The 19476-nt window shown below is 50.3% G+C and overlaps 5 protein-coding genes across 5 annotated transcripts; 3 read left to right on the top strand and 2 right to left on the bottom strand.

Annotated features, from left to right (window-relative positions):
- Positions 1–47: 47 nt before the first annotated feature.
- Positions 48–1572, bottom strand: COCCADRAFT_35995 (uncharacterized protein; the record flags this gene model as incomplete). The annotated part of the gene is made up of 9 exons (XM_007713179.1): positions 48–140; positions 203–351; positions 451–544; positions 606–633; positions 688–823; positions 891–1003; positions 1101–1314; positions 1425–1454; positions 1515–1572. The coding sequence occupies 9 exons, from the start codon at positions 1570–1572 to the stop codon at positions 48–50; spliced, it is 915 nt and encodes a 304-aa protein (XP_007711369.1).
- A 1219-nt stretch (positions 1573–2791) lies between these two features.
- Positions 2792–4553, top strand: COCCADRAFT_93673 (uncharacterized protein; the record flags this gene model as incomplete). The annotated part of the gene is made up of 3 exons (XM_007713178.1): positions 2792–3343; positions 3408–4457; positions 4512–4553. 3 exons carry the CDS (start codon positions 2792–2794, stop codon positions 4551–4553), a joined length of 1644 nt encoding a protein of 547 aa, XP_007711368.1.
- Positions 4554–6348: 1795 nt separating this feature from the next.
- On the top strand, positions 6349–7307 carry COCCADRAFT_93678 (uncharacterized protein; the record flags this gene model as incomplete). The annotated part of the gene is made up of 2 exons (XM_007713177.1): positions 6349–7050; positions 7119–7307. 2 exons carry the CDS (start codon positions 6349–6351, stop codon positions 7305–7307), a joined length of 891 nt encoding a protein of 296 aa, XP_007711367.1.
- Positions 7308–8465: 1158 nt separating this feature from the next.
- On the bottom strand, positions 8466–10253 carry COCCADRAFT_4271 (uncharacterized protein; the record flags this gene model as incomplete). The annotated part of the gene is made up of 4 exons (XM_007713147.1): positions 8466–8521; positions 8575–9154; positions 9209–9351; positions 9404–10253. 4 exons carry the CDS (start codon positions 10251–10253, stop codon positions 8466–8468), a joined length of 1629 nt encoding a protein of 542 aa, XP_007711337.1.
- Positions 10254–11392: 1139 nt separating this feature from the next.
- COCCADRAFT_93727 (uncharacterized protein) lies at positions 11393–19324 on the top strand (the record flags this gene model as incomplete). Its single annotated transcript, XM_007713176.1, has 7 exons — positions 11393–11944; positions 12003–12160; positions 12213–12630; positions 12679–17040; positions 17105–17389; positions 17464–17879; positions 17947–19324. 7 exons carry the CDS (start codon positions 11393–11395, stop codon positions 19322–19324), a joined length of 7569 nt encoding a protein of 2522 aa, XP_007711366.1.
- Between the last annotated feature and the right edge of the window lie 152 nt (positions 19325–19476).

The following is a 19476-nucleotide window of genomic DNA, read 5'->3' as shown; positions in this document are numbered from 1 at the left end:
TTCATAAAGAAAAATCCTTTCAAATACCATGCCATACATTAAACATCCTAAATGTTGCCAGCAACACTCTGCAAAATACCCCCATCAATAACAAGATTCATGCCCCAGATATAATCATTAGTAGCGAGCGTGAGAAGGCCCTGTTCGCAAAATTCCGTCAGCAACCTCTATACAAGCATATTTGGATGGGAGTAAAGCATACACTAGCCAAATCCTCCGCCTTGCCCATGCGACCAGGAGGCACGCGCGCACCAACATTCCGCATTTCCTGCTGGAACGCCGGGTCGTCCTGGGCTGTGCTCTCATTTTTGTCGTCGGAGGCGCCGGTGGTCATTTCGGAGGGGAACCAGCCTTATACACGTTTGTTAGATATTTGTTCATTTTTACCCAAGATGTATGTGAAGGTCTGGGAGGGAGGGTTTAAGGATGGGGCAGGGTGAGTGGATGTACCTGGTGCGATGCCGTTGACGCGGATCTTGATATTTTCGTGGCTGAAATCAAAGGCTAGTTGGCGGGTCATGTGGACGGATGCGGCTTTGCTGACCTATGGTGTGGGGTCAGTGGTGAAGAAGGGTGGAGAAAGTGGGTGTTGAGTAGGGACGTACGTTGTAGGCTAGTTGGGAGGCCTCGGACCTTGGTATCGTGAGCATACATCTTGCCAATGGAGGGTTGCAGGGTGAAACTCACATTCTAAGTTGACCACTGTTGGAGGTGGTGTTGATTACACTTCCCATCTTTTTGGTGGGGCCGGAGATGGACTTGGCTAGTAGGGGTAGAAAAGCTGCTGTTACAAAGTAGATAGAGGTGGCATTGACGAGGAAGGCTGAGTTTAGACGTTCAGTATTGCGCAGCTCATGTTTAGCCATACTGGAATTATTGCGATAACATACCTTGTTGCCAGAGATCAATAGACTGGTCGAACATGGAGCTACCGAATTTCTCGGGTCCATCTTCAGGCCCTGCCTCAGGCTTTGTAGTCCAAACACCAGCATTGTTCACGAGCCTATTGTTACGATCAGCTAATTGCTAGCAGAAGTAAACCATTGAGTAGCTGAACGACTCCTATGATTATGCATCCAACAAGTGAAATGAAATCTTACAGATTAAGATAGCCATGAGCTTCTTCGACGTGTTGCACAGCATGCTTGATGCTATCCTTGTTGGTTACATCCATGACAAGGGGAACAATTTGACCCCCAGCAGCGCTAACCTCGTCTGCAGATCCGTGGATGCTGGCACTTTTTTCCAGGACTTCTTGACGTCTTCCGGTGATGTAAACTTTGGCTCCATTGGCGGCCAAGGCTTTTGCGTACACTTGTCACATAAGTTAGTAGGCAAATGATTCCGATTCATGGGAGGGCGCTGCGCTGTGCAGGTGAAGCCTCGCCGATAGGGTAGCAGCGCTTTGCGTGAGGTGGCCGTACTCAATCCAATTCCAGTGCCTCCACCAGTTACTAGTTACGTATATCAGTCAGGAGGATTCTTCAGTCATGTTTGGCTCTTCTACCACTCACCAACCACAACCCACTTCTTGACGGAGAGCAAAGAGGAGGCTGCCAGTGAGGTTGACATTTTGTATGATTAGGGGAGCGGATCCGGAGATGCCTTAGACAAAGGGAATAGATGAGAAAATTCTATGAAATGATTCTTAACGATAGGAAGTTCGAAAGTGTGCGATGATTTTGATTATCTATTGTCATGAAGACATTGGTATAGCTGTGCTCGTTAAATACAAGTCATCTCAACATCCTAGACTCTATCGCAGTTCTCTTGAAGCAAGTATCATCCACTTCTCGGTGCAAAGTGACGATGTTTCCTGAAGGCGGAGATGAAAAACAGACCGAAGAGAGATGCAGCGCGCTCGGGGCCGATGAGGCTGGCTTTGCTCGGGGCCGCATGTGAAGCGAAAACGCCAAGATGCCGTTTCCTACAGCACTTTCATGGATCGCGAGCGGGGCCTTGCACTTTAGGAGAAGGGTAGTAAGATGACGTCGTTTGGGTATAGATGGTCAGCCAGCTGCATTAGCGTGACAGGGGTGTCGTCTTGTAGCATCTGACTGTCGGACGTTGCTGAATAATGAATACTGTCGAACCCCCATTCGAGAAATGCATCGATGCATATCATCTAGCAATTCACGATCGGGATCGTGCTGGAGTTCTCTTGGCTGCCTAATTTCCAAGTCTGTGCCGCACCCGTTCCTGAGCTGGAAACTTCTAGGCAAGGCTGTTGTGCTCACGCTGTTGGCTGACATTTCTTGATTGCTTTTCATCCTTTTATGTATACTGTTTTCGAGGCAACCCCCCTTTGTTTCTGGCAATGGTCACCCAGTTGCATATCTTGGCACGTAATCGTTGTGTTACCTCAATCATGTTATTTCACAAGCATCAACTGGGTCGTGCCTGTTCGTTTCACACACAACATACAAAAGCCATTCATTCCCTTCCCAGCTACAGTATCAAACTTTAGTTCCAACATTCCAAAACTCCATTTTACCTCGTGTCATCAACCCTCTTCCACTCCTGCCAACTGTGTACCTTGCCGATACTCCGCCCCTCATACGGGACAAATACCCAAATAGCAAGCACCTCAAGCCACTTCACATACAAGGCTGTTTGTGTAGCGGCGGGCAGTAGCTGCCCCTGATACCCCGTCTGCCAAGAGACTACACTTAGACAAGTGAAAGACAAACAACTCACTTTCACCATGTCAGCATCATCGGAAAAATACGCTTCCTCCTCCACCCCCGATACATCGCCGTCTCCAAAACGTTCGCTTGACAACGGCGCTCAAATGAACGACACACAACTAAGGCGCTCTCAGAGCCCAGTCTTCGACGAGAAGCCACCAGAGACGACCGAGCCAACAGGGGACGAAGGACCAGAGTACGAGCGTAAGATCCATGGCATCAAGTGGGTCATGACCGTCTTAGCCGTTCTCTCCTGCGTATTCCTCTTCGCTCTCGACACCACCGTCGTGGCAGACATACAGCCCAATGTCATTGAATCTCTAGGGGAGTTTGAAAAGTATCCATGGCTTGCCACGGCCTACGCCCTTCCAGCCACTGCATTCGCCCTCATTCAGTCTAAGATGTATGGAGCTTTCGACATTAAATGGCTATATTTTGGTTACGTCGTCTGCTTCGAGGTCGGCAGTGCAATTTCTGCGGCTTCGCCAACCATGAACTCTCTCATTGTTGGGCGCATGATTGCTGGTATTGGCGGTTGCGGCATCTACGTCGGCTCCTTGACTTTCTTCAGCGTTGTCACTACGCCCAAAGAGCGCCCTCTTTACATTTCTCTCATCTCGCCAACTTGGGGAATCGGAACTGCCCTGGGCCCAATCGTAAGTAATTTTCCACTTTCCATGTTATTGTCGCATGCGCATGACTGACTTTATATGTACAAAGGTCGGCGGAGGATTTGCCGAAAGTAGCCTTGGATGGCGATGGGGTTTCTACATTAACCTCTTGATCTTCGCACTGGCTGGACCTGTCCTAGTCTTCATCTTGCCGTCCATCGACTTCGCAAAGGGCAAGTCCGCCAAGCAGAGGCTGGACCATGTTGACTGGCTTGGACTAGTCGTATGGACCGGCTGGTGCGTCTCCTTCTTCATGGCTGTCACCTATGGTGGGACCCTTTTCGAATGGGACTCTTACAGCATGATCATCCTCTGGGTTTTTGTTGGCGTTCTCGCAATCGGCTTCTACCTCACCCACAGGTTCCATCCTTTCATCGATGTGGAAAACCGACTCTACCCTAGCCACCTACTCCGAAACTTTAAGCTGGGAATTCTGCAGTTCGCCACTTTCGCTGCTGCCGCTGCTGTGTACATCCCCATCTACTACATCCCGCTCTTTTTCCAGTTTGCCAAAGGCGAGTCTCCCGTGAACGCTGCTGTCAAACTCCTTCCTTTCGTCTTCATGGTCTCCTTCACGGCCATTATGAACGGTTTCTTCATGTCGAGATGGGGCTACTACATGCCTTGGTTCCTTGTCGGCTCGCTTCTGGCTGTTGTTGGAGGTGCACTCATGTACACGGTCGAAGTTGGCACAAGCGTCTCAGCAATCTACGGATACAGCGTTGTGCTGGGTATTGGCGGAGGTTGCTACTTAATCGCCGCCTTTGGTTGTATCTCGGACGTTGTCGAGCCCAAGGAAGTTTTCAACGCCATTGGTGTCATCAGCCTCATGCAGTGCATTGGAATTACTCTCTTCCCCGCTCTCTGCGGCAACGTATTCCAGAATGTGGGCCGTGAAGCCATCGTTCCGTACCTGCCATCCGACTTTACTGGCAACCCGCGTGCCATTCTTGCCGGCTCGAGCAGCGCAGAGTGGAAGAGCTTCTCCCCAGATGTGCAATTCCGACTTGCGAACGTCATTACCGACGTCATGAGCAACGTTTACATCATGACCATTATTGCCAGTGGTCTCACGGCTCTTCTCTCACCATTCCTTGGTGTAAGTACACTTCATTCATATTGAATACACCACAAACTGCTGACATATCTTTAGTTCCGCAAAGTGGGCGGTGGCCAGGTCGCAGCCATGGCCTGAGACAACTTAAAATGATGCATTGACAATTAGGTTTTGATGACGGGGCTCATATGAAAATGGATTCGAGGAGGTTGGTGAGTCGACAGTCATAGTTTGAATTTCTTTCCCCTTACTGTAACGATCGCTTGGTGTTTTTCACGAGTCAGCACAGCGTTTTGTATGGCGTTTTCACAGCATTTCGATTCGATAATAATTGCCACTTACGGCATACGGTACATTAGGGACATGAGAGAGAAAACATAGTTAGGAGTATGTAAACAAATGGAGATGGTTCAGATCCAAACTAGACACTATCTAATCCAACGCGTATCGATGTCACATGTGACGAACTCTACCGGGTGCTAATCTTAACTAAAACTACGCAAATTCAGCACTTTTGATTCGATGCGCATTGATCGTAAAACGCCAAGATAGTTGTTCACTATCTTTGTTAATGAAGAACTTTAATATCAATCTCCTGTTGCCGAGGTAGGGTTTATAGAAGTCTGGTGTTAAGGATGTTTCCATAGAATTCTCCTGTTTGACTGCTGCATATCCCAAACCACCTAGTTTGTCTACATCACTCTAGGTACTACAACTCAGTGCAAGGAAAAATAACATTCAAGCCATATACCGACATCAAATGATAATACAAATGGGCCTTCTCGCCAAGTGTCTCATGTAAGGCCTTCTATCCATTCTATAGGATGTTAAAACTCAAATATTTAACGCTTTCGACGTCCAAATGAGATATGCTATCCAAGAGGTCTATAGCTAAGGATAAACTCCACGCTTTTGACTTGCATACAACACGAAGTATGTGATGCTCACACAGTATTTTCGTTTAACGGTTCAGGGGCCAAAGTAATGGCCGCTCAACGGCAGCCTTATATTCTGCACTCTTCCCAACAATAAATCTCAGCGGCACCGATACTCTTCATCGATTGCTAATATAAAACCAAGACGGTGGAGGACCACGAACTTTGTGAATATATCCCAATAGGAAAGCTTGGTCCCATGTTACACCGACCACCATCGGGGTCTTGGCATTTCTTGGGATGCATATAGAGCGGCAGCGGGTAATGCAGCAGCGATCGGAGCACGACGACATGCAAAATATGCAACTGCCTGACTCCAGAAAATTTTAAGTTTCAAATACATTAATGCACGCACCCATATCGGGACGGAGGTATTCGGGCAGAGCAGTCGGATCCCGTGGACCATGGCCTCCCATTGCTGCAACCACCATCTCCGACTGCTGAAGCCTCCATCTCCGCACGACCAAAACCTTGGCTCGAGTGACCCCCAAGTCTCCGGTGGACTGACACTTTGAACATTACTAACTGAGCGTCGGAAATCGGCGGCTGCAGTGTCACGCAGACACGGTTCACGGTGGCTACGGGTACTGGAGCGGAAAGTTTCTCGTGCTATGGCCATGTGGTCGTTGTATATGAGCTCGGGCGATACTTAAAATATTTTGTTTCACTTTGAAAGTAACAGAATCCTACACTCAAACACCTGTTTGTTTCATTGCCAATACCAAGTTTTGTACACCACCCTCGAGCCCCTTCACTCTCCCATCCCGTCGCCATGACCAAAGAAGAAGACACCCAGAACCCCAGCGAGACCAGCTCCGCATCCGAGAACAAAGAACCTACCAATAAATATCTGGTTGCATATCGAAAGGTGTATCGCTTCTTCGGATTCAGCAAAGGATACAACTTCCCACTATGTAAGTTTCCCCCTCTGAACCTCACCCTCGAGTCTAAACGACAAAAACCAACAATGTCATCTAGGGGTAATCTTCGCAGGCGGCATGCTCGGCTTCTCCCTCTCGCGCCTGGGCGACCTCGACTACGACGGCTACTTCAAGCGCAACTTCGCCCTTGTCCCCGGCTACTGGTACTACTTCCGCAGCGGCTCCTACCGCTACGGCATGCTCATCCACCTTGCCGCCATCCTCCCCGCCGGCATCCTCATGACCTTCCAATTCACCCCCATCATCCGCCACAAATGGATCTTGTTCCACCGCCTCAATGGGTACGTCGTCTTGCTGCTGTGCTTGATCAGCAACGCTGCTGCGTTCGTCGTTATCCGGCACAAGCAGGGCGGAAATAGGATTAACAGCCATGCGGTGGAGACGCTTATGGGGATTCTTACCACCATTGGAATTTTCATGGGTTGGTGGAATATCCGTCGGAAGCAGATTGAGCAGCATCGCGCGTGGATGTTGCGGACGATGTTTTACATGGCTGTTACGATTACGGCGCGTGTCATCAATTTTGCGGCGAAGGATATCATTACGAAGATTGGGAATTACTGGTCCGTCTGGATGTGCGATGAGATTAACTTTCTCTATGTGAACTTGGGAATGGAGTTCCCCAAGGATACGTATCCAGACTGTATTTTGCCGGATGGATCGCTGAATCGCTGGAAGATGGTTGCGGTTGCGGCAAGGGAGGATCCGAATCATTTGGAGCAGGTTGGTGCGAGTGCTGTGTTGCCGTTTAGTACGATGGTAAGTTTGATCCTGGATATTTGCGATGTGTGAGATGACTATCAGAAGACTGACGGGTTGTGATTTAGCTGTGGATTTGCCTGTTTCTTCACATGATTGGCGTGGAGTTGTATTTGCGAATGACTCCTAGAGAAACTGAGAGACTTCGTCAGATCAGTTACGAGAAGCAGGTTGAGGCTGGTTATCGTAACCCTGGTAGTGCTGGGCTGGTCTTGGATCGATGGATTGATGGAGAGAAGTGGACTCCTAAGAAGTAAGAAAGATGTTTCGATGAGACGTGTTGGTAAGATGGAAAATGCTCTCTTTTGTGGCCCAGACAAGAGTCAGTGTGTGGAAGAGAGGGAGTTTAATGGGGTTGGACGGCATTGCTATCGCAAAGTAGATGGTAAGATTGATGAGTTAGAATATATGGGGGATCCAAGCTGTGTACTGTTGCGCTGGTACGACGAACCTTGAAGCTCCCGCCACCTAGGCGGAGACTTCTTCAAGTGATGGGAACAGCATACTTTCATACATACGACTATATAGATTTTTTCATAAATTTATCGCATCTCTACGTTATCTTCGACAAATGGGTTGACTCCAAGCGATATCAAATATGCTTTTAATATTTTGCCTTTCATATTTTGGCTTTGATATGTCCGCAATGGTAGTCTCACATTGTGTTTATAGGTCAGAAATGTCCGTTCCGAGAATCTGTGGATCGCCCCGCTTGAAGCTGGCATTAGAGCTGTGATGAAAATAACGGAAGACTTTGTGAGTCTTTGGTGGTCACATGTTCCGCGCTTGTAGTTTCGGTCGCCGCTTAAGTATAGTCTTAGAACAGCATTTCCGTGTCTATATACCATTTCCCCTCTTACTTCTAAAGCCATAATACGTCAAGCGATGATGAGCATATGTTGGGATGGATCCTTATCAGGTCTTGCTTTCGCTATCTGAAGTAAGGTGGAGATAGAGAGTTTCCTTAAAATTGCAATAGTTATGCGAGATGAAATCAAACAAAGGCCAGTCGGCATCAGAATGGAATAAACGTAAGGGAGGGCGAGAATAACAAGCGGAGAACAAGCTTTCCCTATTTAGAGATGTGAAGTGTTCTCAGTGCATTTTATCTTTGATCAGAGAAAGGAACGAGATTCGAAGAAAATTCGCCGATTTGCACTACTTCGTCTGGATTGGAAATCTGAATGTATCATTACTCATAGATCGATCTAGACAGGATTTGACAGCCCCGGAATGCTGGCTTGAGCAAACCTTCCGTGAAGAAATTCATTCATGTATTAAAGCCCATGCTCTACGAAATATCTCATGCAGGAAGTCGAATGTCTTAGTATGTTCAAGTTGATCCCATCAAGTAAGAAGTCACAGAGATGGAATCAGAAGTGCATAAGAAATAGTTGGAGAAGAAAGTCAAATTGTTAAATATCAAAACTGCAGTAAGCTAGATCTAGACTATCTAACAAAAACACCCATTCTAAAACATGCGCGTAGGTAGCTCTCCGAATTTCAACCCATTAACCAACTGACTGTTCTTGAAGGAACTGATACCGTTCATAAGGTTCTTCGTACCACTGTTATCCTTGCTCATCGGCTTCATGCTCTCAGGAGCACCATTGGTGTCGTTTTCGATAGCCTTCTTGTTGGTTTCAGCAGCTTCCTTGTCGTTTTCGGTAGCCTCCTTGTCCTTTTCGAGGAGATCAAATGCAAGACGTGCTGCGCTCGGGAGCTTGTTCTTATCGCCACTGGCTTCGATGTCCATCATTTCCTGGATCCAGGTGGTGATAGAATCGATCAACGCCTTTACTTCGTCCTTGGTGTTGTGTGCGTGAAGGAACAAGCGCACTCGGTCCTCGCCCTTGGGAACAATGGGGAACATGATGTTGCACCCGTTGAATCCGTCTCTGGTGAGGTGGAAGGCAAGGTAAAGCGCAGCCTTGGGACGACGAACCCAGAGAGGCACGATGTGGGTGATTGGTACTTCATGCCAGAGACCATCCTCATGAACTGGCATGTCAACCATACCCTTCTTCTTGGCCTTCTTGTAAATGGGGTGCGAGGTCAGTGTGTCCAAGTAGAATACAGTGAGATCGTGGAGATACTCGCGAGCCTGAAGGAAGTTAGTCGAAAAAGTATGAGACGATGGTTGCGGTGTGCACTTTACCTCTTGGAACTTCTGGGATCGCATGAGTCGAATTCCGGCACGGCATGACGCTACTAGAGTGAACGGAGGTGCAACGGAGCAAATGAACATCTTAGCCTGAGTGGTGAGGAGCGAGCGAATCGTATTGTTGGACAGGATAGCCGCTTGGAGAGATGTTAGTATCACTCACTGAGTTGGGATCTTGAGTATACTTACCGCCACATCCGCCCAGGGCTTTGGTGAACGTGACCATGGTGACGGCAACTTCATCGGTGAGACCTTGTTCTCGAACAAAGCCAGTTCCTTCAGGGCCGCAAACACCGAAACTGTGGGCCTCGTCTACAATGAATTGGGCGTTTCCATGAGGGAAAATATCCTTGGCGGCTTCGATGAGCTCCTTCAGGGGGCAGATATCACCATCCATACTGTAGTAGCTCTCGACACCGACAATGACACAACGCTTGCCAGATTTGACCAGAGGGTTTGATTCTTTGACGCCCTCCATGACTTCGATAAAGTGGTCCACGTCATTGTGGCGGAAGGGCCTTTGGTCCAATGCCAAAGCGATTTTCATACCGGAAAGAGCCGTAGCGTGCATCAACTCGTCGTAGACAATCACGTCGCCAGATCTCGGGACAGTCGAGAAGATAGCCTGGTTGGCGGTGTATCCAGAGTGAACTACCAGCGCCGACTCAACACCCATGAGCTCTGCCAACTCCTTCTCGAAGTTATCTTGGTACGTCGTAGTTCCGTCCAACAGTCGCGAACCACCTGCACCCATGTAGAAGTTGGGGTTGGCGTCAAGTTCCTTGAGGAATTCTTCCCTCAGTGCGCCAGTGTGGTTCATCCCGAGCACATCGCAAGTGGAGAAATCAACGGTGTGACTAGGGAGATGGATTGGGAACGATAGACCCTGCTTCCGGTTGATGTCAAGCTCCTCCTCGATGTTACGGTAGAACACCGAGCTGTTTTTCATGCTCGGTGCCTTGACTTTCTGCGCAGCAGCCCATTCTTCTCTCCATTGGGCCCCGAGATCTTTCGTGCCCTCAGCGGTCTTGGCTACCATGGTGGCGAGGGAGTAGATTAGTGAGCTGTCGAAGTTGAAGAAGGATCTGGTGAATGATATCCTTGATGTGGAAGTAGCCAAGTTCTTCGCAAAGAGTGGCAGGATTCTGTGTGGTGATCATTGAGTGTTATTGTGGATGTACATTCATGTTTATATATTGCTGTGTGTTCAGATTAATTGAAAAGTATTTGCTGTTTAAGGAAAGAGATGTCTCCGTCCGTTTCACGGCCTTGCTGCGCAAAATTCACGGAAAGTTCCTATAGACCTCGCGGCCCATGGCGTACGCGAAAAGTGTGCCTGAGACCCTGGATCCGGGTCGATCCCTCTCGGGCACCAAATGAGTTCGAAACATGCTGGATGCCGAAATCTTCTACCGTGTCCGAGAGCCGCAAAATCTCAGTAAAGTGTCGGCCTTGCGACACATGAACACGTTTTGTGTCACATTACGTAGAAATCAGCAGAATCTCATCTGAGCGCCATATCTGACTGCAACGGAAACTCCGATATCCTGGTAGGAGGTTAACGCAGGAAAAGGCTTATTTTTTGAAAGTAAGAATTTTCTAGAGTAGCGGATATTCTTCACATGAGCCAAGCCAGTCACGTGACACACGGGATCTTGGCGTGATGCATCGGAGTGGGTTTGTGCTCAGCCTCAATCCCTACCACCGTCAGCCAAGCGCATGTTGCAGCTCGTTCCGTTCGACCGGGGGTGGCAGGAAGTGAGCCTCTTCGGGGTGCAACTCCTGATGTTTCTTCCAGGGTCGACTACAAGCCCGGCTGCGTACGCACCGATTGTGGTGCCTGAAGCGTGATTCGGAGTGCCAATGACGTTTGCTACCAAGGCCGACAGGCTCTCCTATGAGGTCTAGAATCCGAGATCCAGCAACCGGGGAGAATGGATGCTGCCTGCTCAGTTCCGTTGGCCTTCACTCCGATAACCGATGTTGCTTTCATGGCTTCATAGCCCGAAGATGTTGAGGAGTTGTAGGAGGATAATTAGAATGCAATGTCCCTCAAAGTGAAAGCAAGGCAACTCGCGATCATCACCACGCTTCTTCAGCAAACAATCTCTCCCCAGAAGTCACCCGCAGGGAATCTCGTGACAACTTTCCGACAAGAATCTTTATCCAGCAGCAAAAATGTCGATCACAAACGGAACGAACGTCACCAATGGCAACGGTGTCTCTCACACCAATGGCCACGCTAATGGTACTAATGGTACTAATGCTCATGCTAACGGTACTAACGGTACCAACGGCTATGTCAATGGTGGTTCGCACGAGAATGGTATCAATGGTGGGTCGTATGCCAACGGCACCAATGGCTTGCACGTGGATGATGCCGACAAGAAGACCATCCCCATCGCGATCTGCGGTATGGGTCTCCGACTCCCTGGAGGAAATCACACCCCTCAGGAGTTCTGGGAGTTCCTCGTCAACAAAGGGGACGGCAGGGTTCGAGTTCCAATGTCACGTTACAACGTGTCAGCCTACCACGAAACCACAAAGCGGCCTACGACTGTAGCGACCGAATATGGATACTTCCTTGACGAAGATGTCAAGCTCGGTGCCATGGATACAAGCCGATTTTCCATGAGCCGTTCTGATGTCGAGTTTTCCGACCCTCAGCAACGACACCTATTGGAAGTGGTTATGGAGGCATTCGAGGACGCTGGAGAAGCCAACTTTAGAGTAAGTGTTTTCGAATTCTTCCTAGAAATATATTCACTCCTGCTAACATCAACTCTAGGGTAAAAAGATTGGTTGTTACTTCGGAAACATGTGTGAGGACTGGGGAGAGATGATGAACCGAGACCCACTCTGGCACGGTGCGAATAAGATTGACGGTTACCAAGATTGGATGCTTGCGAACCGTATCTCTTATGAGTTCGGATTGACTGGACCAAGGTTTGCCCCACCGTTCCGATTTTGCAAGTACTGAGCGGCTGACATTGTATAGCCTGACTATCCGCACTGCTTGCTCATCTGCACTGACAGGTCTTGCTGAGGCGTTTGCAGCCATACAAAGAGGAATTTGCGAGGGTGCCATTGTAGCTGGCAGCAATCTGATCATGGCACCTGGCATGACCCAGCAGATGACTGAGAAGGGCATTCTGTCCCCTAACGGCTCTTGCAAGACTTTCTCTGCTGATGCGGACGGATATGCACGTGGCGAAGCATTTACTGCAGTATTCATAAAGCCCCTAGATGCTGCTATTCGCGATGGAAACCCAATCCGGGCCGTCATCAGAGCAGCAGTCGCAAACTCGGATGGCAAGACGCAGGGTATCACGCAGCCCAATGGATATGCGCACGAGGCTATGATTCGACTGGCATACAAACAGGCTGGTATTACGGTGAGTAACTATCCCAAAAACGTGACTGAGACACCATGACTAACAATAGTTTCTCAGGATTTCTCCAAGACGGCATACTTTGAATGCCATGGAACTGGCACAAGTGTCGGCGATCCTATCGAAACCGGAGCAGTTGCCAGGGTGTTCGGAGACAAGGGCATTCACATCACCTCTGTGAAGCCCAATGTCGGTCACACCGAGGGTGCCTCTGGTCTCGTCTCGTTGATCAAGGCCGTCATGTCCCTCGAGAACCGCACAATCCCACCAAACATCAAGTTCACTATTCCGAACCCGAAGATTCCTTTCAAGGAGGCCAAACTCACTGTTCCCGTTGAACCAACACCCTTCCCTGAGGATCGCTGTGAGCGTGTCAGTGTAAACAGTTTCGGTCTCGGTGGATCGAATGCGCACGTCATTGTGGACTCAGCAAGGAGCTTCAATATTTCCAAGCGGGCGATCCGAGATGCGGACGTGGAGCAAGATGCCCAGCTGCTTCTGTTCTCAGCAGGTTCTGCTCCTTCATTAAAGTCGACTATCACTCGCTACGAAGATTGGGTTCAGAAGCACGCCGATGAGCCTGAAAAGATTAGTGACCTCAGCTACACTCTCGCCAACAGGCGTGAGCACCTCGCTCATCGGGCCTTCAAGGTCGTGGGTGCTAACGAGACTCCGGCTTCCCAGGGTAGGAAGATTCCTGGTCAGCCCGTCAACCTCGTCATGGTTTTTACGGGCCAGGGAGCGCAATGGCCCCGCATGGGTCGTGAGCTACTCCTGCGCGATGATTCAGTCTTCCAAAAGACTATCAGGGCGCTGGACAAGCACCTTCAATCTATCTCCCAACCTCCAGAGTGGACGATCGAGCAAGAGCTCTTGAAGTCAGCCAAGATTTCGCAAGTCCAAAAGGCAGAGCTCTCGCAGCCACTATGTACTGCTGTGCAGATTGGCCTAGTTGATCTCTTGGCAAGCATCGGGGTCGAGCCCGCTGCAGTTGTTGGTCACAGCAGCGGTGAACTCGCTGGTGCGTACGCTGCTGGGGCGCTTACCGCAAAGGAGGCCATCATTGGAGCCTACCAACGTGGACAGGCTGCCAAGCTTCAGAAGAGAAAGGGTGCCATGGCAGCTGTAGGTCTTGGCTGGGATGCAGTCGAACCGTACTTGAACGCACCTCATGTTGTCGTTGCGTGCGAGAACTCTCCTCAGAGCGTCACCCTCTCGGGTGATGCCGAAGCGGTACAAGACACAGTCAACCGTATCAAAGAAGCGCACCCCGACATCACAGCTCGACTTCTCAAGGTAGAAAAGGCATACCACTCATACCACATGCGTGAGATTGGACCCGAATACCACGCCATGATTGAGCCGCACCTCGTAGGCAAGCAAGCCACCAAGCCCTTCTTCTCTAGTGTTACTGGTACGGGAGAGCCAGAGCAACGCAAATTGGATGCCAAATATTGGCAGCAGAACCTTGAATCGCCTGTGCTCTTCAGCCCTGCTGTGGCAGGTTTGCTGAAGCATGTCAAGAACCCGGCCTTCCTTGAAGTCGGTCCACATGGAGCTCTGGCCGGACCAGCACGACAGATCTTCGCCAAGGCAGCTGCTTCTCCGTCATACCTCTCGGTGATGACTCGTAATGAAGATTGCGTGCAATCGTACTTGACCGCTGTCGGCAAGCTCTTTGAGCTGAACGTCCCGCTCAACTATGAGGCCATTGCCCCTGCCGGAGAGACGCTTCCAGATCTTCCCCGTTACCCTTGGCACTATGATGGCGAGTTCTGGGTCGAGTCTCGCATGTCCAAAGAGTGGAGATTCCCTAAGTTCCCCAGACACCCGCTCCTGGGACGTCAACAGTTGGAGAGCACCAGCCTTGAGCCCAGTTGGAGGAACGTCATTAACATTGAAGACGCTCCTTGGCTTCGAGACCACCAAGTTCAGGGTGCTGTCGTCTTCCCTGCCGCAGGCTACTTTGCAATGGCAGGCGAGGCGATTCGGCAGCTGAGTGGTATCGAAGACTCTTATAGCCTTTCCCATATGGTGCTCAGCCAGGCCCTGATGTTGCAGGAGGGTGTTGATACTGAGATCGTTACGAATCTCCGCCCTCTACGACTGACTGACACTGCAGATAGTCAGTGGTGGGAATTCTCAATTGCCTCCTACAATGGTAACTCATGGGTGAAGCACTGTGTCGGCCGAGTGTCGGCTGTTCCATCTGCCGGGCCAAAGCAGGCTGAAGAGGTCAAGTCGCTTCCTCGGAATTTGGATACCTTCAAGGTCTTCAACACTCTCGCAAAGTCTGGAATGCAATACGGGCCAGCATTCCAGCGTCTGGACCAGATCAGCGCACACCCCCTCGAGACCAGGGCTGTGAGCAGTCTTACTAAGAACTTGAATGGAGATGAGAACAAGTACCACCTTCACCCGACAGTCATCGATGCTGCCCTTCAAATGGGACTTATCGCTGCCAGATCTGGCAAGCTTGACGCAAACAACTGCGCCGCGATGCCTACGTTGATCGAGGAGGTGACCATCTTCCGTAGCAACCCAGAAGCAGGAATGTTCGCATCAGCATCAACGCATGTTCAGCCTGGCAGTGGTGAAATTCGAGGCCGTTTCCAAGTCATTGCAGACGGCAAGGCAGTAATGGACATGCCCAAGGCAGCATTCACACCTATCGAACAGGGTGACAAGGATGTTGTTCATAAGCTTCCCATCAGCGGACGTCTAAGCTGGCAGCCTCACGTGGACTTTGTCGATGTGGCTTCTCTCATCACATCCAAAGTCGATGGGGCAACGTGGGCGCCTTTGTTTCAAGAGCTGACTGAGCTCTGCTACGTCTTTTTCCAGAGATGTATCGACGATGTCAAGCTAGTGGAGAACCCCACGGTCCAGCGGTTTGCAACCTGGGTTCGCCGTCAATACCAAACCCTGGATAAGAACCACCCAGCACAAGCTCTCAGTATGGAACAAATTGTTGAAAGAGCCCACGCTATTGGAGAGAGCTTGGCGGGGTCGCCGCTTGCTCCCGCTGCTGACTGTATCTTGGAAGTTGGTGGGAACTTCGTCGAGTTGGTGACCGGTGAAAAGAACATCTTCGAAGTCCTCTCTCATGATGATCTTCTTACAAAACTCTATAATGCAGCCAACACTACTGATAAGTCGGCGTTCCTCAAGAGCTTGGCTCACGCAAGGCCTAGTCTTCGTATTTTGGAACTTGGTGGCAGCACGGGAGAAATGGCCTCGTCTATCATCAAGGATCTGAGTCTTCCCAACGGCGGATCCCTCTACTATAGATACACCTTGACCGATCCTCAGTCGAGCACCCTCGCCGGACTCAAGAAGCAGTTCCAGCATTTTGATAACATGGACTTCCGCACCCTGGACATCTCCAAGGACTTGGCCGAGCAGGGCTTTAAGGAAGAGGACAAGTATGATCTCATTGTCGCAACAAACTGTGTCCACGCTACTCCAAGCTTGTACGATTCTCTGACCAACATCCGTAAGCTTTTGGCACCCGGAGGCCGCCTCCTCTTGCAAGAGCTTAACACCCAGACGAAGTGGGTCAACTGCATTCTTGGCTTCCTTGACGAATGGTGGATTGGCGAAAACGACGGGCGACCTGACGAACCCTACGTTTCTTCGGAGCGATGGGAGGCCGAGCTGAAGCGCGCTGGCTTCGCTGCTCCAGCCATTGCGCTAGACTCGCCAGCTCCATACCAGTCCCACGCTGTCATCATTGCGAGACCGGAAGAAGACACCAAGCCAGCCGAGAACAAGCATGTCACTGTGCTAGCATACAAGCATGATGGAAAGAATGTCGATGCTGTCAGTCGGAAGCTCCAGAGCCGAGGCTACAAGGTCAGCAAGTGTAGTTTCGGGGCTGAGTTGCCGCAAGAGTCTCAACATGTGATCAGTCTCCTTGACGAGGAAAGCCCCTTCTTCGAAAACATTGACCAGCACCGTTTCCAGGCTTTGCAAAAGTTCATTGCCAATATTGGCGACCAGGGCTTCTTCTGGATCACCCGCCCATCTCAAATGCAGTCTGCGGATCCGCGATATGCGACTGTGATTGGTGCCATCCGCTCCATTCGCCACGAAGACACCATCGACTTTGCTACCTGCGAGGTTGATGATGTGAGCGCTTCACTAGACCTGGTCGCTGATGCTTTCACTCACTTCCAGAAGCAGAAGGAAGATGAGTTCTTCAGGCCCAACTACGAGTACGCGATTGTCAACGACACTATCAATGTACCTCGCTTCTACCCCTTCACCTTTGGTGATGAGCGCACCTCTAGCCGTGCCACTAACGAGCGCGTATCTCTGGTGGCTGAGAGGCCTGGTCGTCTGAACACTCTAGGTTGGGTGTCACGTCGAACTCAGCCTCTGGTTGGAGACCAGGTCGATGTCGAGGTCTTTTACTCTGAACTTACACCCAAGGTACGTTTAATTTCCCTCTATAACGCTCACTTCATGCATTCGATAGAATCTGATTCGTTTCTAGGATATTGCCGAAGTCATGGGCAACAGCCCGTACCCTGCTGGAGGTCTTGGCAGAAGCGCCGCTGGTAGAATCTCTGCCATCGGACCCGACGTCAAGGGTTTCGCTATTGGCGACCGTGTAATTGGTCTTGGCTCTGGTAGCTTCTCTTCACATCTGCGTGTGTCAGAGAAACTGCTTGAGAAGATTCCTGATAGCATCTCGTTCGAAGAAGCAGCAACTCTTCCTGCTGCGTTTGGAATGGCACTTGCAGCTCTGCACTCTACCGGAAACCTACAAATTGGACAGGTAAGCAAACTTCCCCTCCATCTTTGCCTAAGAAATGGAGGAAAGTGAGGATTCTGAGCTAACATGACCAATAGTCTGTTCTCATCCACAACGCCACTGGCAATGTTGGCCGCGCTGCATTGCAACTCGCGAAGGCGTCAAAGGCAGACGTATATGCAACTGTTAAGACTGAGGAGGAAGCTAAGTACCTCATTGAAAATTTTGATATTCCAAAGAGTCATATCTTCTCGTCTTTGGATGACAGCTTCTTGCAGGGTGTTCTGGAAGCAACGGGTGGAGAGGGTGTTGACCTTGCTCTGAACTCGCTGTCTGGTGATCTTTTGCACGCTACCTGGAAGTGTGTTGCTGAGTTCGGAAAGATGATTGAGATTGGCACTACGGATCTTGTTGGGGCGGGTAAGCTGGAGCTGAACGCCTTCTTGGGAGGTAGAAGCTACACTGGTGTCAATTTGGAGGCTTTGGTAGCCAAGAAGCCGGCTGTTGTCAAGGGGTAAGTGCATACACCGAGACGCCTTTATGCCATGGGACTTAGAACTAACAATATGCTTTCCTTGCAGACTGCTCCAATCGACGGTCAAGTACTTGAAGGAGGGCAGCATTACTCCAATCAACTCTCGGGTGGTGTATGAGGCTGCGGGCGTCGAGGATGCCATCAAGCACGTGCAAGAGGAAGAGGAACTAAGCCAGGTTGTTCTCCAGCTCAGGGACGCAAATGGCGAGCTCAAGATTAACGCCAGCACGATCAAGGTCGCTGATGACTTGTTCACGGTTGACAAGACAGCCTCATACCTGCTCGCAGGAGGTTTGGGTGGTATCGGCACCGTCATTGCCAGGCACTTGGTTGAGAATGGAGCCCGCCGCATCGTCTGCTTCTCACGAAACCCTGGAACACGCCCTGAAGACATTAACACCATCCAAGAACTTGAGAGCATGGGCTGCGAAGTTGTTCTTGTCAAGGGCGACATCAGCAACAGGGAAGACGTTTTCCGCGCCGTTAAGCAATCGCCCAACCTTAAGGGCATTCTTCACTCACCCATGTTCCTCCAGGATGAGGCATTCCGCAACATGACGGTGGAGCAGTGGATCAAGGCCACCAGTCCAAAGGTCAAGGGTGCTTGGTACCTCCACGAGGCTACAGTTGGAGCCGGTATCAATCTCGACTTCTTCGTGTTCTTGTCATCCATGTCTGGCGCCATCGGCCAGCCTGGTCAGGCCAACTATGCGGGCGCCAACACTTTCCTAGACGCCTTTGCATTGTGGCGCAACAGCAACGGACTTCCAGCATCTTCCATCGATATTGGTGCTGTTGCCGACATGGGCTACGCCGCCCGTGATCAGCAGCTGCTGCAGAGGCTCATCAAGAACGGCTACTCTGGCGTCACAGAGTCCGAGATGATCGAGGCTTTCCGCGCAGCAGCGTCATACCCCGTGCCCTCCCTCAACATCAACACCAAGAAGAGTGCCTTTGCCCACAAGAACACATTTGCCACGGGCTTCGGCTCCGACAAGTCGTTCACCCACCCTGAAAACCGTACCTTCTGGAAGAAAGACCTCCGGACGGGCGTGTGGTACAACATCAGCGACGGCGACGAGGGCAAGGGAGGCAGTGGCAACGACGGCTTCAAGGCGTTCCTCTCCGCGGCCAAGAACGACGCCGAGACGCTCGTCAAGCCTGAGACGGCGGTCTACTTTGGCACTGAGATCGGAAAGCAGCTCATGCGATTGCTGCTGCGACCCGATGATGAGGAGCTCGACATCACGATGCCCGTGCAGCAACTCGGTCTCGACTCGCTCGTCGGCATCGAGCTGCGCAACTGGTGGAGACAAACGTTTGGCTTTGACATTAGTGTGCTGCAGCTTTTGGGCTTTGGAACGTTGGAGGAGCTGGGTAAGCAGGCTGCAGGTGGTTTGGCTAAGGCTATTGGCGGTAAATGACCAGAGCTAGAGTTTGGGCACATTTCCTTTGTTTGGGTGTTTTTGTTCTTAATCGCATTGATAGTAGCTTTTATGTGGTTTTTACTAGCAATTCGAAAAGTGTTTAATAGTTCTTTTTTTCTTGGATACATATGTATATATGAATATTTATT

This window comes from Bipolaris zeicola (genome assembly GCF_000523435.1).
Source record: "Bipolaris zeicola 26-R-13 unplaced genomic scaffold scaffold_56, whole genome shotgun sequence".
In the NCBI taxonomy this organism is placed as follows: domain Eukaryota; kingdom Fungi; phylum Ascomycota; class Dothideomycetes; order Pleosporales; family Pleosporaceae; genus Bipolaris; species Bipolaris zeicola.
This window is presented reverse-complemented; position numbering and strand designations above follow the sequence as displayed.